Below are 23261 nucleotides of genomic sequence, written 5' to 3'. Positions count from 1 at the left end.
GCTAAATGGGCAACTTTTGCAAATGTTTTGTTTTCTGAGTAAGGGAAATACTGCAAATAAAAGAGGACTAGATGTATTTTGTAAGATGAGACGTTGAGGATTATAATAATTACCGATTTGATGTCATATAAGCAAGCCAAACAGCCGTTAGTCCAAACGTGAAATTCACATTTCCATATCACACAACTATACCGTGTGAACGTTTACAATCACTATGTTTGATGTACAGTGGCATCATACCCTGGGTGGTTCTGAATAGAATGTAGCCTATGTTTGACGTATTGTAAAGAAATCTGGCAGAGAACAGGCATCTGAATGCAGTCTACTCTATTTCGCACCACAGGAAGGTGTTTGAGGGGAGGACGGATCATAAAAATGTCCGGAACGGCGCAAATGGAATGGCATCAAACACCTGGAAACCATGTGTTTGATGTATTTGATGCCATTCCACTGATTCCGCTCCAGTCAGTACCCCCGAACCCATCCTCCCCAATTAAGGTGCCACCAACCTCCTGTGATACGCACCAAAATGACGATCTGCTTCTCTGAATTGCCTTTTGAAAACTACGATTATATTTTGTAATTTAGCTAGGGATGTTGACAATAGAACACGTTTTCAAATCATGCCCACCCGACCAGGCTGCGATTTATAAATGAACTGTTTTTTGGAACGTGTAAAACAACAGTAATTGTGTAGAGGCGGGGATGCAGGGCTGTGTTCCAAAGAAAACAACTACAAGTCTGCTTGCTATAGTTCCTCAACGGCACAGCTAGGCGAGCTCAAAATAGCACCTTATCGTTGAAGACTCTTCTTTGAGTGATAAAAAAAGTGCAATGAAATCACGTAGGAACTGTGTACATTTTGGAGATGTGTGGGGCCACTTGGAGACACCAGTTAGACCTCTCACTCAAATCCTTAACATTTTTTTGTTTTAATGGTTCATGCACCTACACCAAATTGTCCAATGTTATCATGATACTGAACGTATCCAGAGTATTTTCAGGTTTCGATATCAACAAACACGGCAGTAACTAAAAATGAACATAAAATCCAGTGTAATGTTTGGATTCAGTCTTTTGTCCGGTTAACTGTTTTGTTCTCATCTTTAGTCTAACAATTTCCCCATAATCTACAAACTGTTCCCTTTTGATTGCTACCATGGTTATGCATATGCTTTCCATATTTCTTCTGTAAGAAACATTGAAATGTAGCCCTATCCATATAGGCCAATACAAGGGGTGTAAGTGGTTAATTAATAACCTTGGTTTAAATGCAAATGCACACCATATAGATTATGAATGAATGTGCACCATTGTGTGTGTCCCAAATACGGTGCCAAGTAGCCAGTGCATTAACTTACCGATAACAGGCAGCTCCACAGTGATGTTCATGTTACACAGGTGGCCCTGGCAGCACTCCACGATCTGGTCGCGGGAAGGCGGCGTCTTGCAGGTCATTCTGCTCTGCTCGTACACCTTGAAGCAGCCCTTCTGGTAGACCAGGGCTCCGTCGCTGACTGTCAGACTGGAGAAACAGTGCTGGCCCATGCAGCGCTGCCCGGTGGCACACGACCGCCCCTTGCACACGCACTCGTGCTCGCCGGCGGACTTCACTTTCTCCTCTGGACAGGAAACAGAATAGATAATTATTGCTCATGGAGTAGGGTGATGCTAGAGCTGCCCCAGTCAACTGGACGTGCTGTTATTGTGAAGTGGAAACGTCTAGGAGCAACAACAGCTCATTCGCGGAGTGGTAGGCCTCACAAGCTCACAGAACAGGACCGACAAGTGCTGAAGCGCATAAATATTGTCTGTTCTCGGTTGCAACACGTACTACCGAGTTCCAAACTGCCTCTGGAAGCAATGTCAGCACAAGAACTGTTCGTCGGGAGCTTCTTGAAAAGTGTTTCCAAGGCCGAGCAGCCGCACACAAGCCTAATATCACCAGGCACAATGCCAAGCGTCAACTGGAGTGGTGTAAAGCTCGCCGCCATTGGACTCTGGAGCAGTGGAAACGTGTTCTATGGAGTGATGAATCACGCTTCACCATCTGGCAGTCCAATGACAAATCTGGATTTGGCGGATGCCAGGAGAACGCTACCTGCTCCAATGCATAGCACCAACTGTAAAGTTTGGTGGAGGAGGGATAATGGTCTGGTGCCGTTTTTCATTGTTCAGGCCCCTTCGTTCCAGTGAAGGGAAGGGAAATCATACAATAACATTCTAGACTTTGTGGCAACAGTTTGGGGAAGGCCATTTCCTGTTTCAGTATGACAATGCGCCGTGCATAAAGCGAGGTCCATACAGAAATGTTTTGTGAGATCGGTGTGGAAGAACTTGACTGGCCTGCACAGAGCCCTGACCTCAATCCCATCGAACACCTTTGGGGTGAATTAGAACGCCGACTGCGAGCCAGGCTGAATCGCCCAACATCAGTGCCAGACCTCACTAATACTCTTGTGGCTGAATGGAAGCAAGTCCCCGCAGCAATGTTCCATCATCTAGTGGAAAGCCTTCCCAGGAGAGTGGAGGCAGTTATAGCAGCAAGGGGGGGGAACAACTCCATATTAATGCCCATGATTATGGAATGAGATGTTCAACGAACAAGTGTCCACATACTTTGTAGTGCATCTTCGTAAATATGAATCACCTCTGATATGCAAATCTATCTTCTTAAAAAAAAATAAGTTGCAAGTAATATATACAGTGGGGCAAGAAAGTATTTAGTCAGCCACCAATTCTTCATGTTCTCCCACTTAAAAAGATGAGGCCTGTAATTTTCATCATTGGTACACTTCAACTATGACAGACAAAATGAGAAAAAAAATCCAGAAAATCACATTGTAGGATTTTTAATGAATGTATTTGCAAATTATGGTGGAAAATAAGTATTTGGTCAATAACAAAAAAAACAAAGTTTATCTCAATACTTTCTTATATACCCTTTGTTGGCAATGACAGAGGTCAAATGTTTTCTGTAAGTCTTCACAAGGTTTTCACACACTGTTGCCGGTATTTTGGCCCATTCCTCCATGCAGATCTCCTCTAGAGCAGTGATGTTTTGGGGCTGTTGCTGGGCAACACGGACTTCAACTCCCTCCAAAGATTTTCTACAGGGTCGAGATCTGGAGACAGGCTAGGCCACTCCAGGACCATGAAATACTTCTTACGAAGCCACTCCTTCGTTGCCCGGGCGGTGTGTTTGGGATCATTGTCATGCTGAAAGACCCAGCCACGTTTAATCTTCAATGCCCTTGCTGATGGAAGGAGGTTTTCACTCAAAATCTCACGATACATGGCCCCATTCATTCTTTCTTTTACACGGATCAGTCGTCCTGGTCCCTTTGCAGAAAAACAGCCCCAAAGCATGATGTTTCCACCCCCATGCTTCACACTAGGTATGGTGTTCTTTGGATGCAACTCAGCATTCTTTGTCCTCCAAACACAACGAGTTGAGTTTTTACCAAAAAGTTATATTTTGGTTTCATCCTACCATATGACATTCTCCCAATCTTCTCCTGGATCATCCAAATGCTCTCTAGCAAACTTCAGACAGGCCTGGACATGTACTGGCTTAAGCAGGGGGACACGTCTGGCACTGCAGGATTTGAGTCCCTGGCGACGTAGTGTGTTACTGATGGTAGGCTTTGTTACTTTGGTCCCAGCTCTCTGCAGGTAATTTACTAGGTTCCCCCCGTGTGGGTCTGGGATTTTTGCTCACTGTTCATGTGATCATTTTGACCCCAGGGGGTGAGATCTTGCATGGAGCCCCAGACCGAGGGAGATTATCAGTGGTCTTGTATGTCTTCCATTTCCTAATAATTGCTCCCACAGTTGATTTCTTCAAACCAAGCTGCTTACCTATTGCAGATTCAGTCTTCCCAGCCTGGTGCAGGTCTACAATTTTGTTTCTGGTGTCCTTTGACAGCTCTTTGGTCTAGGCTATAGTGGAGTTTGGAGTGTGACTGTTTGAGGTTGTGGACAGGTGTCTTTTATACTGATAACAAGTTCAAACAGGTGCCATTAATACAGGTAACAAGTGGAAGACAGAGGAGCCTCTTAAAGAAGAAGTTACAGGTCTGTGAGAGCCAGAAATCTTGCTTGTTTATAGGTGACCAAATACTTATTTTCCACCATAATTTGCAAATAAATTCATTAAAAATCCTACAATGTGATTTTCTGGATTTTTTTTCTTCTCATTTTGTTTGTCATAGTTAAAGTGTACCTATGATGAAAAGGCCTCTCATCTTTTTAAGTGGGAGAACTTGCACAATTGGTGGCTGACAATACTTTTTTGCCCCACTGTATTTATTTAAAAACTACAATAAGTGAGAGATGAAGCTTCAAGTGAGGGCAAGATTAGGAAAAATTATTGAAATTATTTCAGTGAAACCAGGGTAGTGCGTTACCTTTTGCTGGTGCTTCCACGGTGACGTTCATGTTACACAGGTGCCCCTGGCAACACTTGACTATGTGGCTGGGAGAGGGAGGGGTGGCGCAGGTGGCTCTCCCCTGGTCGTCATCCTGAAGGCAGCCCTTCTGGTGACCCACATACCCGTCACTGATCTTCACAGAGGAGAAACACCGCTGGCCTGTACAGCGCTCGCTGCCCTCACATGACTGTCCCTCACACACACACTCATCGTCTTGCAAGGCAAGTGCCACTTCCTCATCTGTTCAATAAGAGAGGCCAGACAAATCCATGAAACATTTTAATTCTCATTCATTTAAACAAATATAACGACTCTTTAGGTAGTTTTGTTTATGGAAGCATTTCACTAATGTACCCAAATGGCCTACACGCAAATGAAAAACTAAATGTAAATGTGTTATTAACTAAATCAGTGTGCAAAGTGGTGATGTGCTGCCTAGGTAGGTAGATATATTATGTGGTAATGTGAGTGACTCAGCATGCTGATATTGCTTAGCCTACATTGAGGGAGGGATAAAAGCGTGAGTGTAATGATTTCAATGAAAACAATGCAGTCACCTCTCTCTGGGTCTGCCACTGTGACATTCATGTTACAAAGGTCGCCATGGCAGCACTCCACAGTCAAGTTATGGGACGGGGGACTTCCGCAGCTTATGGACCCTTCGTCACGCCCCACAATGCACCCCTTCCGTCGGAAGAACGTGGCGTTCTGGATGGAGACGGCCGAGAAGCACTGCTGGCCAATACAACGCTCTCCGCTGTCGCATGATGGCCCGTCGCAAACACACTCATAGTCGCTCACGCTGCCCTTATCTGCACAGTCATTAGACCAGACAGACATTCATTTCAAACTCAAACAAAATCACAACACATACTGATGGACAGAACTGAAAAGAAACACATTTAAACACCAAAGGCATAAAATACGCAGACATTCGGCATTGTTAAAACTTCTTCGGGATCGGTGTCCCTTCAATGGGACGATTGAGCTAACATAGGCTAATGTGATTAGCATGAGGTTGTCAGTAACAAGAACATTTCCCAAGACATAGACATATCTGATATTGGCAGAAATGTTTAATTCTTGTTAATCTAACTACACTGTCAAATGTACAGTAGCTGTTACAATGAAAGAATACCATGCTATTTTTTGAGGAGAGTGCACAAGTTTGAACATGAAAAGTTATTAATAAACAAATTTGGCACATTTGGGCAGTCTTGATACAACATTTTGAACAGAAATGCAATGGTTCATTGGATTAGTCTAAAACTTTGCACATGTACTGCTTCCATCTAGTGGCCAAAATCTAAACATTATTATACATTATGGTCTTTCACTTGCATTTCAAAGATGGTACAAAAAAAATACAAAAGAATGTTTTCTTTCTTTCTTTGTATTATCTTTCACCAGATCTATTGTGTTATATTCTCCTACATTACTTTCACATTTCCACAAACTTCAAAGTGTTTCCTTTCAAATGGTACCAAGAATATGCATATCCTTGCTACAGGCGGTTAGATTTGGGTATGTAATTTTAGGCGAAAATTGAAAAAAGGGGACGGATCCTTAAGAGGATTTATTAATATGTGAATATTGTGGTCATATTAGTGTAGGAGATTTGCTATGTTCAACCTCCCTCATTCTTATAATGAGCGTGTCATCATTTAGCTGCTACACTACAGTAGGCGATGCAGAATAATAAGTATCCCCAGCCAGCCAGCCAGCCAACCCGTGACAGTGAGAAATCCTCAGTTCTCCCAGAGCACAGTCTGCGAGCCTGTCACTGCAGTTGTTAAAAAAAAGGCTGCGAGACAGCGGGGGGGGGGGGGGGGGGGAGACAAAGCACGCCCTTGACAGAAAAATGTAAACTCACTACGCAGATTCGAAGCCGTGTACTTGGCCGAATGTATGGGGAATGGTACCGAATGCGTGTAATCTCTGAAGCAGCTACCTAATGTACCGAAAACTCTTTATTTGTGAGAATAAACAGGTTTTTTAAATTTATTTTTTAAGGTGTCAAATTCTTACCTTCCACACTGGAAGAGGGTAAAACCAGAAGTATGAAGACCAGAATAAACATGTCATCTAACATCGTAGACCTGGAAGAGACAGAAGTTGTGATTAGACGACCAGATGACATTGGAATGCCGTGTTCACTAAACATAGACATTCAAAATAGCTTACAATTTAGAAAGACAAGATACATACATTTATTTGTGTCACATCATTTGACAAATCAGCGTCTATGTAAATGCCTTTGCTATGTCCACTAAAACGATTTCAAGCCACTGGCTGTGACAGGATAAAAGGATGGAAAGAGAGGGGGGGTGTTGATCTAAGAGCACCATCATAATGGCATTTTTACTCAAAGAGAAAGACCTTTCCTTGTTTTCAATAAAGAGTCAACACCAACTTTAAAATGCTCAAGTAAAGTGGGTCTCATGCCTTCCTGTTGTCCTGGCAACAAGGTGTTGAGTGGCAAGCAATGGGGAGACTGGTGCGCTCCTATTGGCTAAGCTGTAGAGAGAGCGAGAGAGACAGCCTTCTTGACAGCAAGGGGAGCAGACAGACGCGGCAGGAGAACGAGGAGGACCGGAGAAGGGCACAGCAGGGAGCACCAACGTGGGAGCCCAAATAGAAAGATTTCAAATGAGGAGGCTGGGTCTTTAAAACCTTCTATATGTGTCTTTAGGCACATCGACATACATGTACATTGACGTCTGCTTGATTTCGGCTGTGATCCGTCCGATTCAAGCAGAGCCCACCGCACTCTACAGCAACACATCCGTACTCCATTAAAACAGGATGCATGTTTTACAAATCTATTCCTGTACCAATTCCACACCGATAAGATTTGATGCGGGAGGATATCTCCCTCCAATCCCGCCACCTTTTCCCCATGCAGCGTGTTTACGACATACTAAGCCCGGGCTGATCGTTATCTTGGCAGTGTGTGTCTGCCCACTGATAAATATCCCAGTGGTGTATTCCCAGAGCCTTTGTGCCCGCTTCCAGACATAAATGTTAGCATTACCCCAACACCGCCTGTATGGCCCGGCTCACACAGACCACATGCTGCTCCTTTAATCAGAGCACAAAACAGAGGCAGCCACTGAGAGATAATCAGGGGCTCTGTGCAGAGTGGGGACAGGGAGGGGTCAGGAGGACCGAGGGGGGCACCCATGTATGGCCAGGGGGCAACGAGAGGGCAGGGGGACAGGGGGGGGGGGGGGCCTGAGGAGGAATGGAGGGTGGCAGATGGATAGGGGGCCGCACAATTAACGAGGACAGGGCACAGACTGGCAAGGGAGGACAATGAGGGGCTAGGTCAGTTAAGGTGGACGGCATACTTTGGTTAGGGTCTGGTTAAGGTCGCTAAATTACGGTAACGTTTCCAAAATTCACAGGTTTTCCAAAAAAATCCTTGTTGGAAGATTCTGATGTGCATATTCCCTCCTGATTGCGGGAATTTTGGAGAAAGTTAATAGAATTCTGCAACCCTAGTTGGAGGTGAGAACACACACAGTGCAACAACATGCATAGCATGACACAGATCTCCTCAACACCCTGATACAGAATGCTGTCCTCCAGGCACCTAATATCCATCCCTGACAAATCAATATATCACCTCAATTATCTGCCCAGTGAACCTCAGCCACTTCATCTGCTCAATCAAAATCAAAACAAAATGTTTAAAAATATTTAAAAATCACTGACAGTCTGCAGTCTGCATTCATACAAAGACGAGAATGCGACCACATTCTTTTTGTTTGAGGATAGCCTAACTTTTGCAGCATATCAAAAAGGCAGAAACCCGATCGCCATCTTACGAGGACAGCGAGCAGCAATGCCTGTGTTGAATAACAAACCGGGTCGTGCAAGGCAGAGGCAGACTGATCTGATGCAGTATTTGTGTTGAGGGATTAACATGTGCTCCTCCTGATATTGGAGACCTCAGAGTAGGTCCTCAGAGAGAGAGAGAGAGGGAGAGAGAAACAAGGCCAGCAGCATCTGCAGAACACGTTGCGCGAAGCATAGAGAGGTAGGTTTTTCCCAGAGTTGTGTGCCTGTGCTGGGCTGTGATTATGCTCCCTCTGTCCCTGCATATTGAATTCTCTGGCAGTCCCCTGGCTGCAGTGAGTTCACAGAGCTGACATCCTGACAGGGGGTGTGCCCCCCCCCCCCCAGTCTCAGGGAGGGAGGTCAGGCAGTTCTCATTGGTTGCCATTTTCTGTGTATCTTGAGCTAGTATCACTGTAATACAGTCAGCCAAGGGAAGGATGAAAACATAAGAGGGAGATCAAATACCGATCGGCCACTAAAGTACATAAGCAGAGAGGATTGGAAGGCGTGGTGTTGGCAGTGGAAAGGCTTTGCTGTTGTCCAAGGACCAAGTGGGACCAAACAAAAATGTGGCCAAGTTGTGGTTGAGGCAGTTTGAAAAAGAATCAGGTTTCATGCAGTCCTTCTCCTCTCTCTAAAACGATCCTGAAACGATTCAAAGTCCCTGCTCCTTCAAAAGCTCACATTTGCATCAAAATGAACATTTCAGTGTTGACTGTTGAGCCACTTGCACGCCCCAGATATTTGGATGGATTCTTCCTCTTTCACCCAACCGTCATGATTTAATCACGCGTGGTTGCGATATGCTTAGATCGTGCTCAGGTAACGAACGATTGGTGCGATGCAGTGTAGAACCTTATATTTTGTCTGATGTGAGATGTCTGGTCCTCCCAGACCCGGTGTGTGTGTGACGCTGCATGGGCCTGGGAGCCCTAGCAGGAGCTGCTGAGTCATCGTGCTGCCGAGCTGGGAGACAGGAGGTAGAATCTGTGTCTGAGCTGGTGCTGGCATAGTTACCATGGCACAAATAGGCCCAGCACCAGGGGAGCCGCAGGGAGGGAGAACTGGGCATAGCCGACCAAGTCTGGCCTGCTCCGGAGCCCATGCCTCTACATAACATGTCCCCGTCCCACTCACCAAAGAGTACGACACCAGAGAGACGGAGATGGCCCGCTCCAAGGTGAGCGTGGGTGTGACACAGACAGCGCCGAGGGCGAATTAGCCCTCGGTCTGTCTGTGCTCACCTGGCATTCACACAGCAGACTAGCACAGCATATCAGATCAAAGGGGCAGCCTCTGCTTGCAGCCAAACAGCCAAGTGAATCAGGATGAACAAAGTCAAGCTGACATAGGATCGCAGTGTTTATTTGGTTGTTTACAAGACCTGTCTGGAAACTCTCAAAGAGAGAGAACCAAAAATAGCCTTGGTTAGACAGGTGCAGCTACGGCAAATATAAATACTATAGGTTATTTGGGGGAAAGGCGTCTCTCATAACTGCACAACAGACTGCAGCCCACGACTGGTTGTGACATGCAGAATGCCATACAAAACACAAAACAATTGCCCATTCAAATTGAAAACGGTGTGACTTCAACACACACAGGATGTTTTTTAGATGTGTTGACTATTAGTGTACTAGGAGCAGGGAAGAAAATGTCCTTGCTTCCAGTTGAGCAGCAGAGAATGGCTCCTGTTAACTTGGAAGTGTAGTGCTTAAAACCAAGAACGACTTCTGTCGCACCCAGGCCCTGCTGTTCAACTCATCCAATGGCTAATCAACATTCTTTCAGCATTCAGCTATGCAACTTAAAAAATTACAATTTTAATCATGAATTTATGCCACATTTGGTACATTTAGGGACATTGCACTTCGAGAACGTGTCATCCTACAACAAAAACACAAACAAAAGAAGAAAAGAAATGTACAGATGAGCTTTTACAGAGCAAGTCAAAAATAATTCTGGGACTGAAAACAACTCGGCCATGATAGTTAATTACAGCGTGCTAGACAGCTAACAACTGGGGGTTGCCATAATCACACTAAATCTGAAAAACTCATTAACCTATGGAAGGTCTGCTCCACCCTTGCCAGGGGCCTCATCAAATGGGAGATTAAAAGAGATAAAGGGAAAAGCCCACAGGCAGCCCTCCGTGGCCCTACCCCATTCAGTTCATTCTGGCCCTGCCGGAGCTATCGTTCCTTTCTCTCTCTAGGACTTCAACTCAGCAGCCGACTCTCTCACAATGTAAGGAATGTAATCGAATGCAAAATGGCCCTTTTCTTGTAAAATCACAATACTGACACTCCTGTCCTGGTAAGAGGCGAGCGAGCGCAGCAGGTTTGGTTCCAGGATACGGTGCAAGAAAGGGTCATTTCTGACTGACACACACACACAGGGGCCCATGTACTAGATCATTTAAAATCAAGAGATGTATTTCCTTTCATCAGTACTATTCCCCCCATCATTTTGGCTTGGACAACGCCCAGAGAGACCCTCCTGAAACCATTTTGCCTTAGATGACCTACTCGTCACGAAGTAAAATTGGGCGGCAGGTAGCCTAGTGGTTAGAGCGTTGGACTTGTTGCAAGATCGAATCCCGAGCTGACAAGGTACAAATCTGTCGTTCTTCCCCTGAATAAGGAAGTTAACCCAATGATCCTAGGCCGTCATTGAAAATAAGAGTTTGTTCTTAACTGCCTGGTTAAATAAAAGGTTTTTAAAAAAATGAAGTTTGATTTCTTATCGGACAACTCATGATACCCTGGGATGGTGTTGGCAGAGTCTACTGATGTGGTCAGACAACCTTGTTCACTTTGAAATTACATTGGGAGTGAGGAGATGGGAAACAGATTGCTACAGCAAAGCAAGTGTTTTGATTCCATCGAATGCAGCAGAGGATCTTCAGCCTCAACCGCTAACACGTTGCACAGGTGAGACGCGAGAGCAAGAAAGAAAACAATTAACGACTGCACCACCACAGAAGCTCTCAAATGTCCTAAAACCCCAAGCAACGAGAACTCCAGAACAATTAAATAAAAGTGCTCTGTGCTACAGAGATGAATCAAGGGTAATTATTCAAGAACAAAGTTTATAGCTTCGAGAAGACATTCAAGACAAGAAGTCAGCATATTGCACCGGGCAGCCGTCACCATGGCACTGCGGAGTTCATTGTAGGACCACCATCACAACACTCGCCACGGCCAATTCAAACACTGTCTTTATGACCTTTAGCAATGTTTGCAGAAAGTGGAATGCACAAACATTCTCCCTCCGATTGACCCTCTGACAAAGATCGGTGTGCTGGAGCGTCAGGGCCCTCCGAGAGCACCCTGATTTGTACCACCTCTTCTCCACCGTCAGACCTGATTGGTCACATTGGGCTCGCGGACAAAGAATCAAGTGGGCTACGAGAGGAGAAACCTCTTATTAAAAAAATACTCTAAAATTACAGTATGGAAGCAACATGAAGAATCGTAGGCGACATCACCAAGCAGAGGGAATTTCAATACGTTTCTATTGACTTTATGTCCTGTGGCAGAAAGTGAGCTTCGCCGTTGAGAGCGGGTTTAACAAGACCAGTCCCCCAAGCCACACACACACACACCACCCCATGCCCTCCATGTCTACCTGTCAGCGTGAGTCTTCCCACGCTGGCTCAGTACCACACAGCACTACTGCAGCTGGACCATCACAGTCGCACCCTCCTGTCAATGGAAGCTTTATGACCTGGTATTCCTGATAGTCAATTGCTCCTTCAATTACAGAGGATAGGTGACGGGACAGTATAATTGGATCTCCTCTCTCAGTGATCTTGAAGCACACAAAAGTGGCACTGTTCAATAGCATTATCCAGGGCTCTAAGGTGACCCTTTTTTTTGGTTCTCCCTACAAGGGTCATGTGCGTGCCTAAGTTGAAAAAAAAGTAGGTGTACACAAAAATAAAGGAGAACAAAGAAAAATATTTTTGCTAATACAACTAGAATCCTTCATTTTTTTCCTAGGCACCCTAGCACTCCTTAAATTGAAATTCCAGGTCACACAGCAAAATATTTAGGCACATATGCAAGTCAAATGGTGGCACTGTAGATGCCTGTTGTCTTGGTTATGAGGTTTTAATAATTTGGGAACATAACGTCATTACAGGTGAGAGTGACAGATTTGGGGTCTATTTACTTTCTAAAATATTTAGTGTTTGGCCTCCATCAGACGCTTCACCTAGCTTCCTCACAAGGCCATGGAGAGACAACTAACAGCACACAACAGACAAGGAGGTCCAAGTTGAACTGCAGCACAGCACATCAAACACACGTTTGATATTAGCGAGTGTGACTAATGCTAGTCTTGAGACGTAAATCCGGGAAACATATTTGTTTGCAAGAGGAGAGGCTAGGGTTCTCAAACTCGTGTACTATGATACTTCGGAGTATTTACACACCATGCCAAAAATGGCTGCCTCGGTTTTATCTTCTACTACCGGCTCGTTACATACTGTAGGTATTAGGACAGATCCCACAAAATCGTACGTATAGGCCTTACTCTAACACTGTTCATTTAAAACTTTCCAAAACACAGACTTAACTTTTAAAACATATCATATCACATCACTTTTACAATCAAACATATCAAGGGATCGATCAAACAGAGGTCCCTGCTCAATCACACGCCGTCCGCGCTGCGAGCGAGCGTCGCATAACAAATGTACACATACACGTTAATCATTTCACCCCCGTCGCTCGCACGCGTGAACGAGTGTCTGCGTAGCCCAGAACTAAAATAGAACTCGGTTCTAATTTCAGATGCTCCACGCGCTGCAAACCCCCCCTCCTTATTGGATATCAGGTAGTTACAAACACACGTGGATGCTTGAAAAACAAACAAGGAGAGGTTAAAAAGACAACTAAAAAATAAATAGGTTTCCCTTTTTAAACGGTGGATTAAATCGTCAGAGTAGAGAAAGTCAATGTTGATTGACTCGGTAGGGTGTCCAATCAAAAAGGCATATTTAAAATATGTTAATTATGTAGATAATCTAAGAAAAACAAATGGTCCAAACTTCATGACTCTATCATAATCCGTTCAAAGTTATTGGAGTTTTTAACCCTTGTAGGATGGCCCAAATTAGGCTGACTAAATCAATGGAAGCTAGAGGGGGGGGGTACAAGAATTGCACAGCGCCGTGTCAGTCAGGCTGAACAATGAGAACATTTTCAGGGTCTGCTGAGCACAAAACTTGAATGTTGTGAAAATTCTGTACAACTTCCAGCGCACGTTTACTGTGAACACTGAGGCCGTACCCTCTGTTATAACAGTGGCTAAGTAGGCTACTGTGGCTATTTTATCATAATGTAGACCTATCAGAGTGGACTACCATCAAAAACAAAATGGAGAAAACGCATCCCATAACATTTTAACATGGAAATAGCTGTTCTATCATTCAGCCTATAGGGCCAGCCAATGTGTGGTGTTCAATGTAGGCCTACATCCCATGAGACTTTTGAAAAAAACAAACATGCAGAGCTTGACATTATGCTCTTTATCCACTTGTCCTTCAGACAAGGAGGTGACTGAAAATGGTGTTGTGTTGTTTGATGCAAGAAAACACTTTACAAAATAAAATGCATTATTATTCCCATACCATTATTACAGAGAATCAAACAAATGATGCTGCCCTCTGCCTATTGGCTACTTAGCTTCTAAAAGCCTGTCTCAAAATACAACACTGCCCCTTTAAGACATAAAAAGCTCTTTACTGGACTCTCTTTTCGAAGATGTCTAGAAATGTACATGGTTTGTGCTTTGTAGGAAGCAATCCCTCCCCTATTACTGACTACAAATGATCTATAGCTGGGCTCATAACAACTCACTAATTAGCAAAGGATATATAACAACAATTTACACAGATGGCTACATGTAGCTCTCGCTTTGATCTGACAACAAGCTCATCTACTCATGACCACAGCTGTAAACACAGTCGGGTCGAAGTAAATGGCACAGATCCATATATGGCAATGGTCAATTTGCATATAGGCCTATTGCAGCACTGATTGGTTATGAGATTCTAGTTTTCCCTGTTAACACTATCAACGGTTCCCTTCGCTGTGGCAATTGTGATCAAATCAACGCTATATTAGCCACTTTCAATGCAACATACGGAAACAAAAGGAACTATAAAATGTCAACAAAGCACTGAGCATACCACTAGCTTTGTATTTTCAAAGCCTTTTACATTTAACTCAGCTCGTGTCTTGCTAATTCAGCTTTTTGCGACCCGCAGAAACTACTTTGAAGATGACCCCCACAAAAGTCTCCAAAGGTTGCACCGTTCTGTCAACAGAGCTCGTGATCATTATTGGATGTATTAGATTACAAAAATTAGACTTATTGGATATACTGTTAAAGTATTGTTAGAGAAATACCCCCACTGAACTATTTAGAACATGAATAATCAATATTTGTCTTCGTAAAATGTTTAACATAAGGAACTGACATTTCATCAACCAATGCGCATTCTCACCCCCTCGGGGTAGAGTGGGAAGACACCCTAGACTCCAGGTCAAACTTCTACAAAGAACCAGCTAAAAAGAGGACAATATGCATGTCAAGTAAAATAACAACCCAATGTTAATCTCCCAGGACAAACTAGCTTGCAACAGCTAGCGATCTTTAAATGTCCAAGAATGTTTCATGCGATTCGACAAATTAATATACTGTATGTTCAGAGTTGGATTTGATATTTTAACCTGCGTGTCCTGATCGCATCAGGCGCGGATGGATAAAAATCAACATGTGCTCAATGGCGTGGATGGTGTAGTCCGCATGTTAGGGAATTGAACCTGCAATTACAATCCTTTAAAAAAAAGGCACACTATGCAAAAATCGCTCCGCCATTTTCTGGTTGTAAAATTCTAATAGTTCACCTAATTTCAGTTTATGACAAAACAAGCATCTAAACCACTGAAATATGTTTTCCATAACCACGGTTATTGTATTTTCAGCTGGTGTACAAAACACAAAAATAATAGTACGGGAAGCATAGAAATAGTGCACATCGAACAGATCTACCGCTTCTTAGACTTGCTTTCAATGAGAATGACAGATCAATGTAAATTTGGTTGGATCACCCCCCAAAAAAACATATTGCAGCTTTAATTCTATTAGTATTCTATATCCACTCCAAAGCCCAGGAATGGAGAGCAAGGAGAGGCAGAGAAACCAAACAGAGCCATAACTTTCCCCCCCTAACAGCTGAGCAATAAGAGCACTGAAGTGAGTGAAGCGCTCATAAAATGTGTATTGCAGACTGTCTCCAGTGCAGTCTCGGGGTAATGGGAGAGCGAGGAGCCAGGAACACTGCGGATCTGTGTCTGCTCTAGGCTGCGCAGACGGAAGACTCCCGTCTCCATTTGCACAGAGGATAGAAACAGAAATCAATAACCCAAAGAAAGGAGAGGCACCCGGCGGCAGGAGCAGACACACACAGCACACACACAGAAGTAGGACCAAAGTCTGGCTGGGGCACAGACATTCTCTGTCTGACTTCCTGTCTCGCACTGAGCCGAGGCTGCAGAGCCCGCCAGGCCCCAGACGACTAGGTTACACTCATCCTAATATGTTTCGGCTGCACAAGGCTTATGATTATTAAAGCCTCAAGGATTTCGACTAAAAATAACATGCAGACAGAGGCCACGTCCTAAAAAGCAGTAGACACAGGGGTGACACAGGCCAAGCGACCAATATGCTGTGTTCCTCCTCAACCCCACTGCCTCCACAACTGTCAGGTCTACTGCTAATCCAAATAGAAAATTAAAAGCACAACTTACTCGCATGTCAGCGCCGGGCACACATGGTCAGCAGCGCCAGCCTCGCAGCTGATGGGTCCTTAAAGAGATTGCTACTCCGTTGCTGGAGTCTCTGCCAAGTCCTGCCCCCCCCCCCACCCACCCTCTCTCTCTCTGTCCCTCCCTCCCTCCCACACACGCACGCACATTCATACACGCAGGTCCCTCCCTCCCACACACACACATTCATACACACAGGGATGCAACCAACCACACTCACAGTTACACACCTCTTCTCTTACCCTCCCAGGCTGATTTGAGACAGATCTACCTACACCACTGCGCCTGAGCCAGCCCCAGACTCCGGCTCAGACTTGAAGCTCTGTGTCTCTGTGGACGGCGCAGTCTGTTGTTAATGACAGTGTGTGTAACCTTATCCTCCCACAGGCCAGTCATGGCTCTCTCTCTCAAACAGAGCAAGGCAAGCTCTTCTCTCTCTGCTTTGCTCTCATAATGCTCCAGCCTATACTGCCTGCTGTTTCTGACAGCCAAATGACTGTGTACAGAGAAATGATTGCTGTCGGAGGACTGTTTCCCCCTTCTCTTCTCTTTCGCCTCTGTTTTCTGAACTGTTCAGGGCCTCTGTGGGCAAATTATGCACTTTACGGCGCTCTGAAAGAGCAGCAGCAGAATGGATCTGGGGAGGAAAGGCCAGCACATCTGCTCCGATAGAAAGTGGATATCATGTAATGTAGAAGTAATGATTATGGGAGAGAATTAGAAAATCGGTTTAAAACAGCATGTTGGGTCAGAAACGAGTTGTGTTGAACCCACTAACCCAACATGAACACATGGTGTTGAAATGGCCTTGATCAGAAAATAGAACACTACTGGTTGCACTTAGGCATAACAGCCCAGTAGGTAAACCGTGGATGACTCAAACAGCATCTAGAAATTACACTGTGAATCTACTATCATCTAGTACAGGGTTTCCCCAACCTCGGTCCTGGGACCGAGGTTGATGAAACCAAAATGTGCACCCAAAACCAAAACGTGCACCCAAAGGGGGCACCAGGACCAAGTTTGGGAAACCCTGATCTAGTAGATAAAAGTCCACAATTAAAATGTTAAAGTTTGAAAAATCATTATGGCGCTGACAAACATGTTAATATCCAGAATCACATTGGCACAATATCATTACAACAATACGTTTTGTTCCACCATCAAAAGAGCTTTAGTAAACCTGTTCCACTGCTTTAAACAGAGTTGTTAACTGTCGTTAACTGTGACAACATTAAATGAACATCTTCATGAAAAAAATAGGAGTCCTACATTTCTGAGCAGCCTACCAGAGATTTTCCCAACATTCACCACAGTGTCATTGGGCCAAAGCACAATGATTGCATTGTCAGGAAGGACACTGGAGAAAGAGCGCTAATCAGGGCATTATGGGTGAGCAGGCAAGATCAAGTCAGACCCATCACCTCAGTTGACTAGAGCAGGAGCCCTGAGCGCCCCTTGGGTCTGACCCGTGTCTCTGTCCAGACTGACGTCCCGCTATCTGACCGCTTATCAGCAGACTCCAGGACACGAGTCACTGAGCTCACCAGGCGCCCACAAAGGCAACATGACCCCAGTGAAGAGGCAAGGAATCAGCTAAACTAGCGAGACACTCTCCAGATCACTAACCACTCACTCACTCAGTCAGTCATACAGCTCCATTAGTAGGTACAAACATCCAGCACAGTTCTACTATTCTGAACAACTTTCATCAAAGCAAATTCTATCAATTATACTGAACAAAAACATTCAAGGCAACATGCAAAAATGTCAGATTTAGCTGAGTTACGGTTCATATAAGGAAATCAGTCAATTGAAATAAGTTCACTAGGCCCTAATCTATGGATTTCACATGACTGGGCAGGGTCGCAGCCATGGGTGGGCATAGGCCCACCCACTTGGGAGCCAGGCCCAGCCAATCAGAATGAGTTTTTCCTCACAAAAGGGCTTTAGAAATAATCCTCAGCACCCCGCTCCCGCTCCCCCCCAAACGATCCCGCAGGTGAAGAAGCCGGATGTGGAGGTCCTGGGCTAGCGTGGTTACACGTGGTCTGCGGTTCTGAGGGTGGTTGGACATACTACCAAATTCTCTAAAACGACATGGCTTATGGAACATTGGATTCTCTGGCAACAGCTCTGGTGGACATTCCTGCAGCCATGACAATTGCACACTCCCTCAAAACTTGAGACATGTTTAGAGAGGCAATTTTATCGCCCCCAGCACAAAGTGCACCTGTGTAATGATTATGCTGTTTAATCAGCTTCTTGATATGCCACATCTGTCAGGTGGATGGATTATCTTGACAAAGGCTTAAACGCTGGCTAACAGCGAAACAAATTTGTGCACAAAATTAGAGAGAAATAAGCTTTTTGTGCATATGGAACATTTCTGGGATCTTTTATTTCAGCTCATGAAACATAGGACTAATGCTTTACATGTTGTGTTTATATTTTTGTTCAGTGTATCTGCACAATTTCTACCACTGTTTTATAGACCGGTCAGAGCTCCAGATTCCCTTCAATATTGATACCAACAAAATAAATGACAAGTGATCAACACTCCTTCGTGTATTACAAACTGTCTAGAAGCCGATTTCACAAGCAAATTCACACATCGTTCACATCTGTGACAATGTCAACAGTAGGGCCGTCAACTATCAGCTTCAAAAATATACTACTTTCAAGGATCACGGCAAGCTGCGAGGTATGCCTGCCTCGACACATCCCGATGATCTTACACAGTCGCCACCGTAACTTAGTCACCTTAGACAGCTGAGCATTTACACATTATCATCATCATGAACTCTTGACTCATTTGAGAATGGAGGCTAACCTTGGATTCTTTATGACACACTGGAGAGACACTGATGCCAATGGGATGTAAGGAGATGATTTGTTTCATCAACTAGAATCCATTAAAGCGACTAAGGGACAACTGATTGATTCACAGCCAATAACTGACAATGTGAGCGTATAACCACTGAGAGGTTTATTGAAAAGAGCAGGACCTCTAAATGGTGATACCAATGACTTGTATGTGTTATGTAGAAGGGACATACATATCAATATGATGCACCAGAAGTGTTAATATTATGTAATGTAGCCCAAGTGAGGCCAAAAGTCCTTAGACAGTGTGTTGTCTGTGCATGCTCTTCTTTGGTCCTCTTTTAAATTAAAGCACACAAAGAAGTGAACCGTGAACTATCAGGTAGCAATCAATGTTTTTTGAATGGGATCGTCTCTCAGATGGGACATTAAACAGGTGACCTGACTCTCTGTAGTCACTAAAGATCCCAAGGTACTTATGTTAAGAGTAGGGTTGTTAACCCCAGTGTGCTGGCTAAATTCCCAATCTGGCCTTCATACCATCATGTCCACCTAATCATCCCCAGCTTCCAATTGGCTCATTCATCCCCCCGTAACTATTCCCCGGGTCATTGATGTAAATGAGAAGGTGGGTGTTCTCAGTCAATATACCTGGTAAAATCTGGGATAAATACAAATTTCCCCCAATGTCGGGAAGTATGTATAGTGTCTTCCCCCTCTCCGGCTACAGGACCATTGTGATGCTTATTGCCCAGCATGGGATTAATGGAGGCACACAATCAAGGAGTGGTGCTCCCAACAAAGTCTACATGACAAAGGCACACTAACAACATGAAAACTGGATGTCATTTTACACCTACAAATGACTAACCCCTGAGCATAAAAAGTTGTAGCCGTAAGAAGTTAAAGGGGCAATCAGCAATTGCTACATCCATTTTTGGTCTAATAAATTAATGATGTGCACCCATTGATTCTTGAAGAATAAAACTTGTCTCATGAGCTTAGTTCAATTGTCCTAAACCTTAAGAACCCAAAATAGAAATGTGTTTTACTCCCATGTTTGTAAACAAACACTATATAGCCCCAAAACATGGTTACAACTCTAATGTTGGTATCATGGATGGTCAGTCCTTGCATCCATAGCTGTCTATAAATTTGAGATTGGTTACATTACTCCAACCCCATCCCTTAGCCTTTTACCGAAATAGGGGTGGAGAATACACTTTAATACTGTTTCTGCTGCTGATTGCCTGCATTAAACAAATCCAAATGTAGCCTACTATCTAGATCTTGCCACTACATTATTTAATTGGGTTAAAAGCTGCAATATGCAACTTTTTGGGCGACCAAACCAAATTCACATAGGTATGCGAGTTATAGATCTGTCATTCTCATTGAAAGCAAGTCTAACAAGCGGTAGATATGTTCTATGCTTCCCGTTCTTAAGTTTCGTATTTGCTCTTTTACTTTCGGTTTTGTACACCAGCTTCAAACAGCTGAAAATACAATATTTGTAGTTATGGAAAATATATTTCTACACTATACTTGCTTGTTTTGTGCAAAAGTGAAATTATGCTTACCATTATATTTTTTTGTAACCAGAAATTGGCGAAGCGATTTCTGCATGGTTAATAAGGGGGGTTTGGGTTACTAGGTTATTGTGGCATTCCCATCTATTGGAAAAAAAACAACAAAAATGTTATCCTCCAGAACATTATTCGTTTCTCTCCAGATTGAAAAAACAAGGTGGCCTAAATGATAGTTTATAGGCCTAGTATTTCAAAGAGAGAAATTTACATTTTCTGGTTAACTTAAAGTTTGTGAGAGAGACTTGAAAGTGCCATCCACTGACTTTCCCATCGGGAAAACTAAGGCTGTAGCTAGTCTACAGGTTACGTTTGTACTATTTAGGATCCGCGCAAATCCAAAGAATAGGCTACGCCGAAGACTCTCTACAGGTAGCTACATATTCCAAATAAAATATACAAATATAAAAACAAATGACTTACCTTACATGTAAAACTTACTAAGTGCGTTGAGGACGCGCAGACGTAACCTTATGTGCTAAAAGCACAAGTCAGGCTAGTCTGCCATCTCCCGAAAATTCACCGAAAATAGCCTATTTGTTTAGATTCCTTCAAAAGCAAGATTCCAGTTTCAGCCGACATTGCCCTTCGACTTTGATGCAATGTTACAATTTAACGAACGTTCATAATCCAAAGTAATACAAAGTTGCGGCCAATAACTTGGCCAGCGTTCCAAAAGCTTCGATGTTCCTCACTCGATATTCTTATGGAGTGGAGCTACGCTACGACAATTCCTAGGAGGAAGTAGCCTTGCAACTCACTGTAATTAGAGGACCATTACAACATCATTTCCTCTGCGCATATTCCCACACCAGCCACCTAGTTAGGCGGTCACCTATGATATTTGAATTTGAAAATGTATTTCTTTTCAGTAATCTCATATCTGTATTGCAAAACATGCATGTAATGAAAACATTATAGCCTATGTTCAACAAATTCTCATCCATGAGACTTACATTCAAGAAAAAAAGTCCATGAATAGGATACTTAGACAATACAAGGAGCCATTATATATAAAACCTTACACCTATCAAATCGTTTAAGATCAGAGAAGGGAGGAGATAAATATGTATTTTCATCTGCTGCATTGCAATCGCCTCATACGAACCATCCTGATCTCGCGAGTTTAGCGAAACAGAATGTGAGCTGACAAGATCAGGATGGATCGTACGAATCTAAAATTTCAAGCCCATTCATGGAAGATTTGCCTAACATTTGAAGACTAGGAGTAATATAGGTCTAATTAGAAAGTTTTCAAATAATAAAGAATATCAAATATATATTTGTTTTATTATTGAAATTATATATATATTTCAAGCCCATTCATGGAAGATTTATATTTATGTATATATATATGTGTGTGTGTGTGTATGGTGGGAGCGGTAGGTAGCCTAGTGGTTAGAGCATTGAAACTAGCAACTGAAAGGTTCAAAGATCGAATCCCCAAGGTGAAAATCTGTCATCCTGCCCAGTTAACGTCACTGTTCCTAGACCTTCATTGAAAATAAGAAATTGTTCTTAACTGACTTGCCTAGTTAAATAAAGAATAGATATATTTACATACCAGTCAAAAGGTTGGACACCTACTCATTCTGGCGTTTTTCTTTATTTTCTATTATGAAATAACACATATCGAATCATGTAGTAACCAATAAAGTGTTAAGCAAATCAAAATATATTTTATGTTTGAGATTATTCAAAGTAGCCACCCTTTGCCCTAATGACAGTTTTGCCCACTCTTGGCATTTTCTCAGCCAGCTTCACAAGGTAGTCACCTGAAATGCAATTCAGTTAACAAGTGTGCCTTGATAAAAGTTAATTTGTTGAATTTCATTCCTTCTTAATGTGTTTGAGCCGATCAGTTGTGTTGTGACAAGCTAGAGATGGTATACAGAAGACAGCCCTATTTGGTAAAAGACCAAGTCCATATTATGGCAAGAACAGCTCAAATAAGCAAAGAGAAACGACAGTCCATCATTATTTTAAAACATGAAGGTCAGTAAATCTGGAAAATTCAAGTGCTATGATGAAACTGGCTCTCATGAGGACTGCCACAGGAAAGGAAGACCCCCCTGCTGCAGAGGATAAGTTCATTAACTGAGTTAACTGCACTTCAGATTGCAGCCCAAATAAATGCTTCACAGAGTTCAAGTAACAGACACATCTCAACATCAACTGTTCAGAGGAGACTGCGTGAATCAGGCCTTCATGGTCGAATTGCTGCAAAGAAAACCCTACTAAAGAACACCAATAAGAAGAAGAGACTTGCTTGTTCCAAGAAACACGAGCCATGGACATTAGACTGGTGGAAATCTGTCCTTTGGTCTGATGAGTCCAAATTTGAGATTTTTGGTTCCAACCGCCATGTCTTTGTGAGACACAGAGTAGGTGAACGGATGATCTCCACATGTGTGGTCCCCACCATGAAACATGGAGGAGGTGTGATGATGCTTTGCTGGTGACACTGTCAGTGATTTATTTAGAATTCAATGCACACATACCAAAGCATTCTGCAGCGATACACCATCCCATCTGGTTTGCGTTTAGTGGGACTATCATTTGTTTTTCAACAGGACAATGACCCAACACACCTCCAGGCTGTGTAAGGGCTATTTGACCAAGAAGGAGTGTGATGGAGTGCTGCATCAGATGACCTGACCTCCACAATCACCTGACCTCAACCCAATTTAGATGATTTGGGATGAGTTAGAGGAAAAGGAAAAGCAGCCAAC

The 23261-nt window shown here is 43.5% G+C and overlaps 1 protein-coding gene across 8 annotated transcripts in view; it reads right to left on the bottom strand.

The window, feature by feature from the left end:
* LOC110501518 (activin receptor type-1) overlaps positions 1-21657 on the bottom strand; it is a 35228-nt gene extending 13571 nt beyond the window's left edge. Inside the window, exons 1-5 of one of the 8 annotated variants that reach the window (XR_016490554.1) lie at positions 20953-21657; positions 6462-6532; positions 4991-5245; positions 4410-4673; positions 1362-1622 (exon numbers count right to left, since the gene is read on the bottom strand). Coding sequence is in view for 4 of the 8 variants with exons in the window: in XM_021579158.3 (XP_021434833.3) it covers positions 1362-1622; positions 4410-4673; positions 4991-5245; positions 6462-6532; positions 6642-6643 (853 nt within the window). In the remaining 4 variants the exon portion in view is untranslated. Of the gene's footprint in view, positions 1-1361; positions 1623-4409; positions 4674-4990; positions 5246-6461; positions 6533-6641; positions 6863-16099; positions 16243-20952 lie in introns of those variants that run through there. The other 7 variants (XR_016490556.1, XR_016490555.1, XR_016490553.1 and 4 more) reach the window with 7 other exon arrangements.
* Positions 21658-23261: the final 1604 nt, after the last annotated feature.

The sequence above is a fragment of the Oncorhynchus mykiss genome, chromosome 22 (genome assembly GCF_057628025.1).
Source record: "Oncorhynchus mykiss isolate SJ-2025 chromosome 22, ASM5762802v1, whole genome shotgun sequence".
Classification (NCBI taxonomy): Eukaryota; Metazoa; Chordata; class Actinopteri; order Salmoniformes; family Salmonidae; genus Oncorhynchus; species Oncorhynchus mykiss.
The sequence above is the reverse complement of the archived record's forward strand: the minus strand, read 5'-3'. Positions and strand labels throughout refer to the sequence as shown.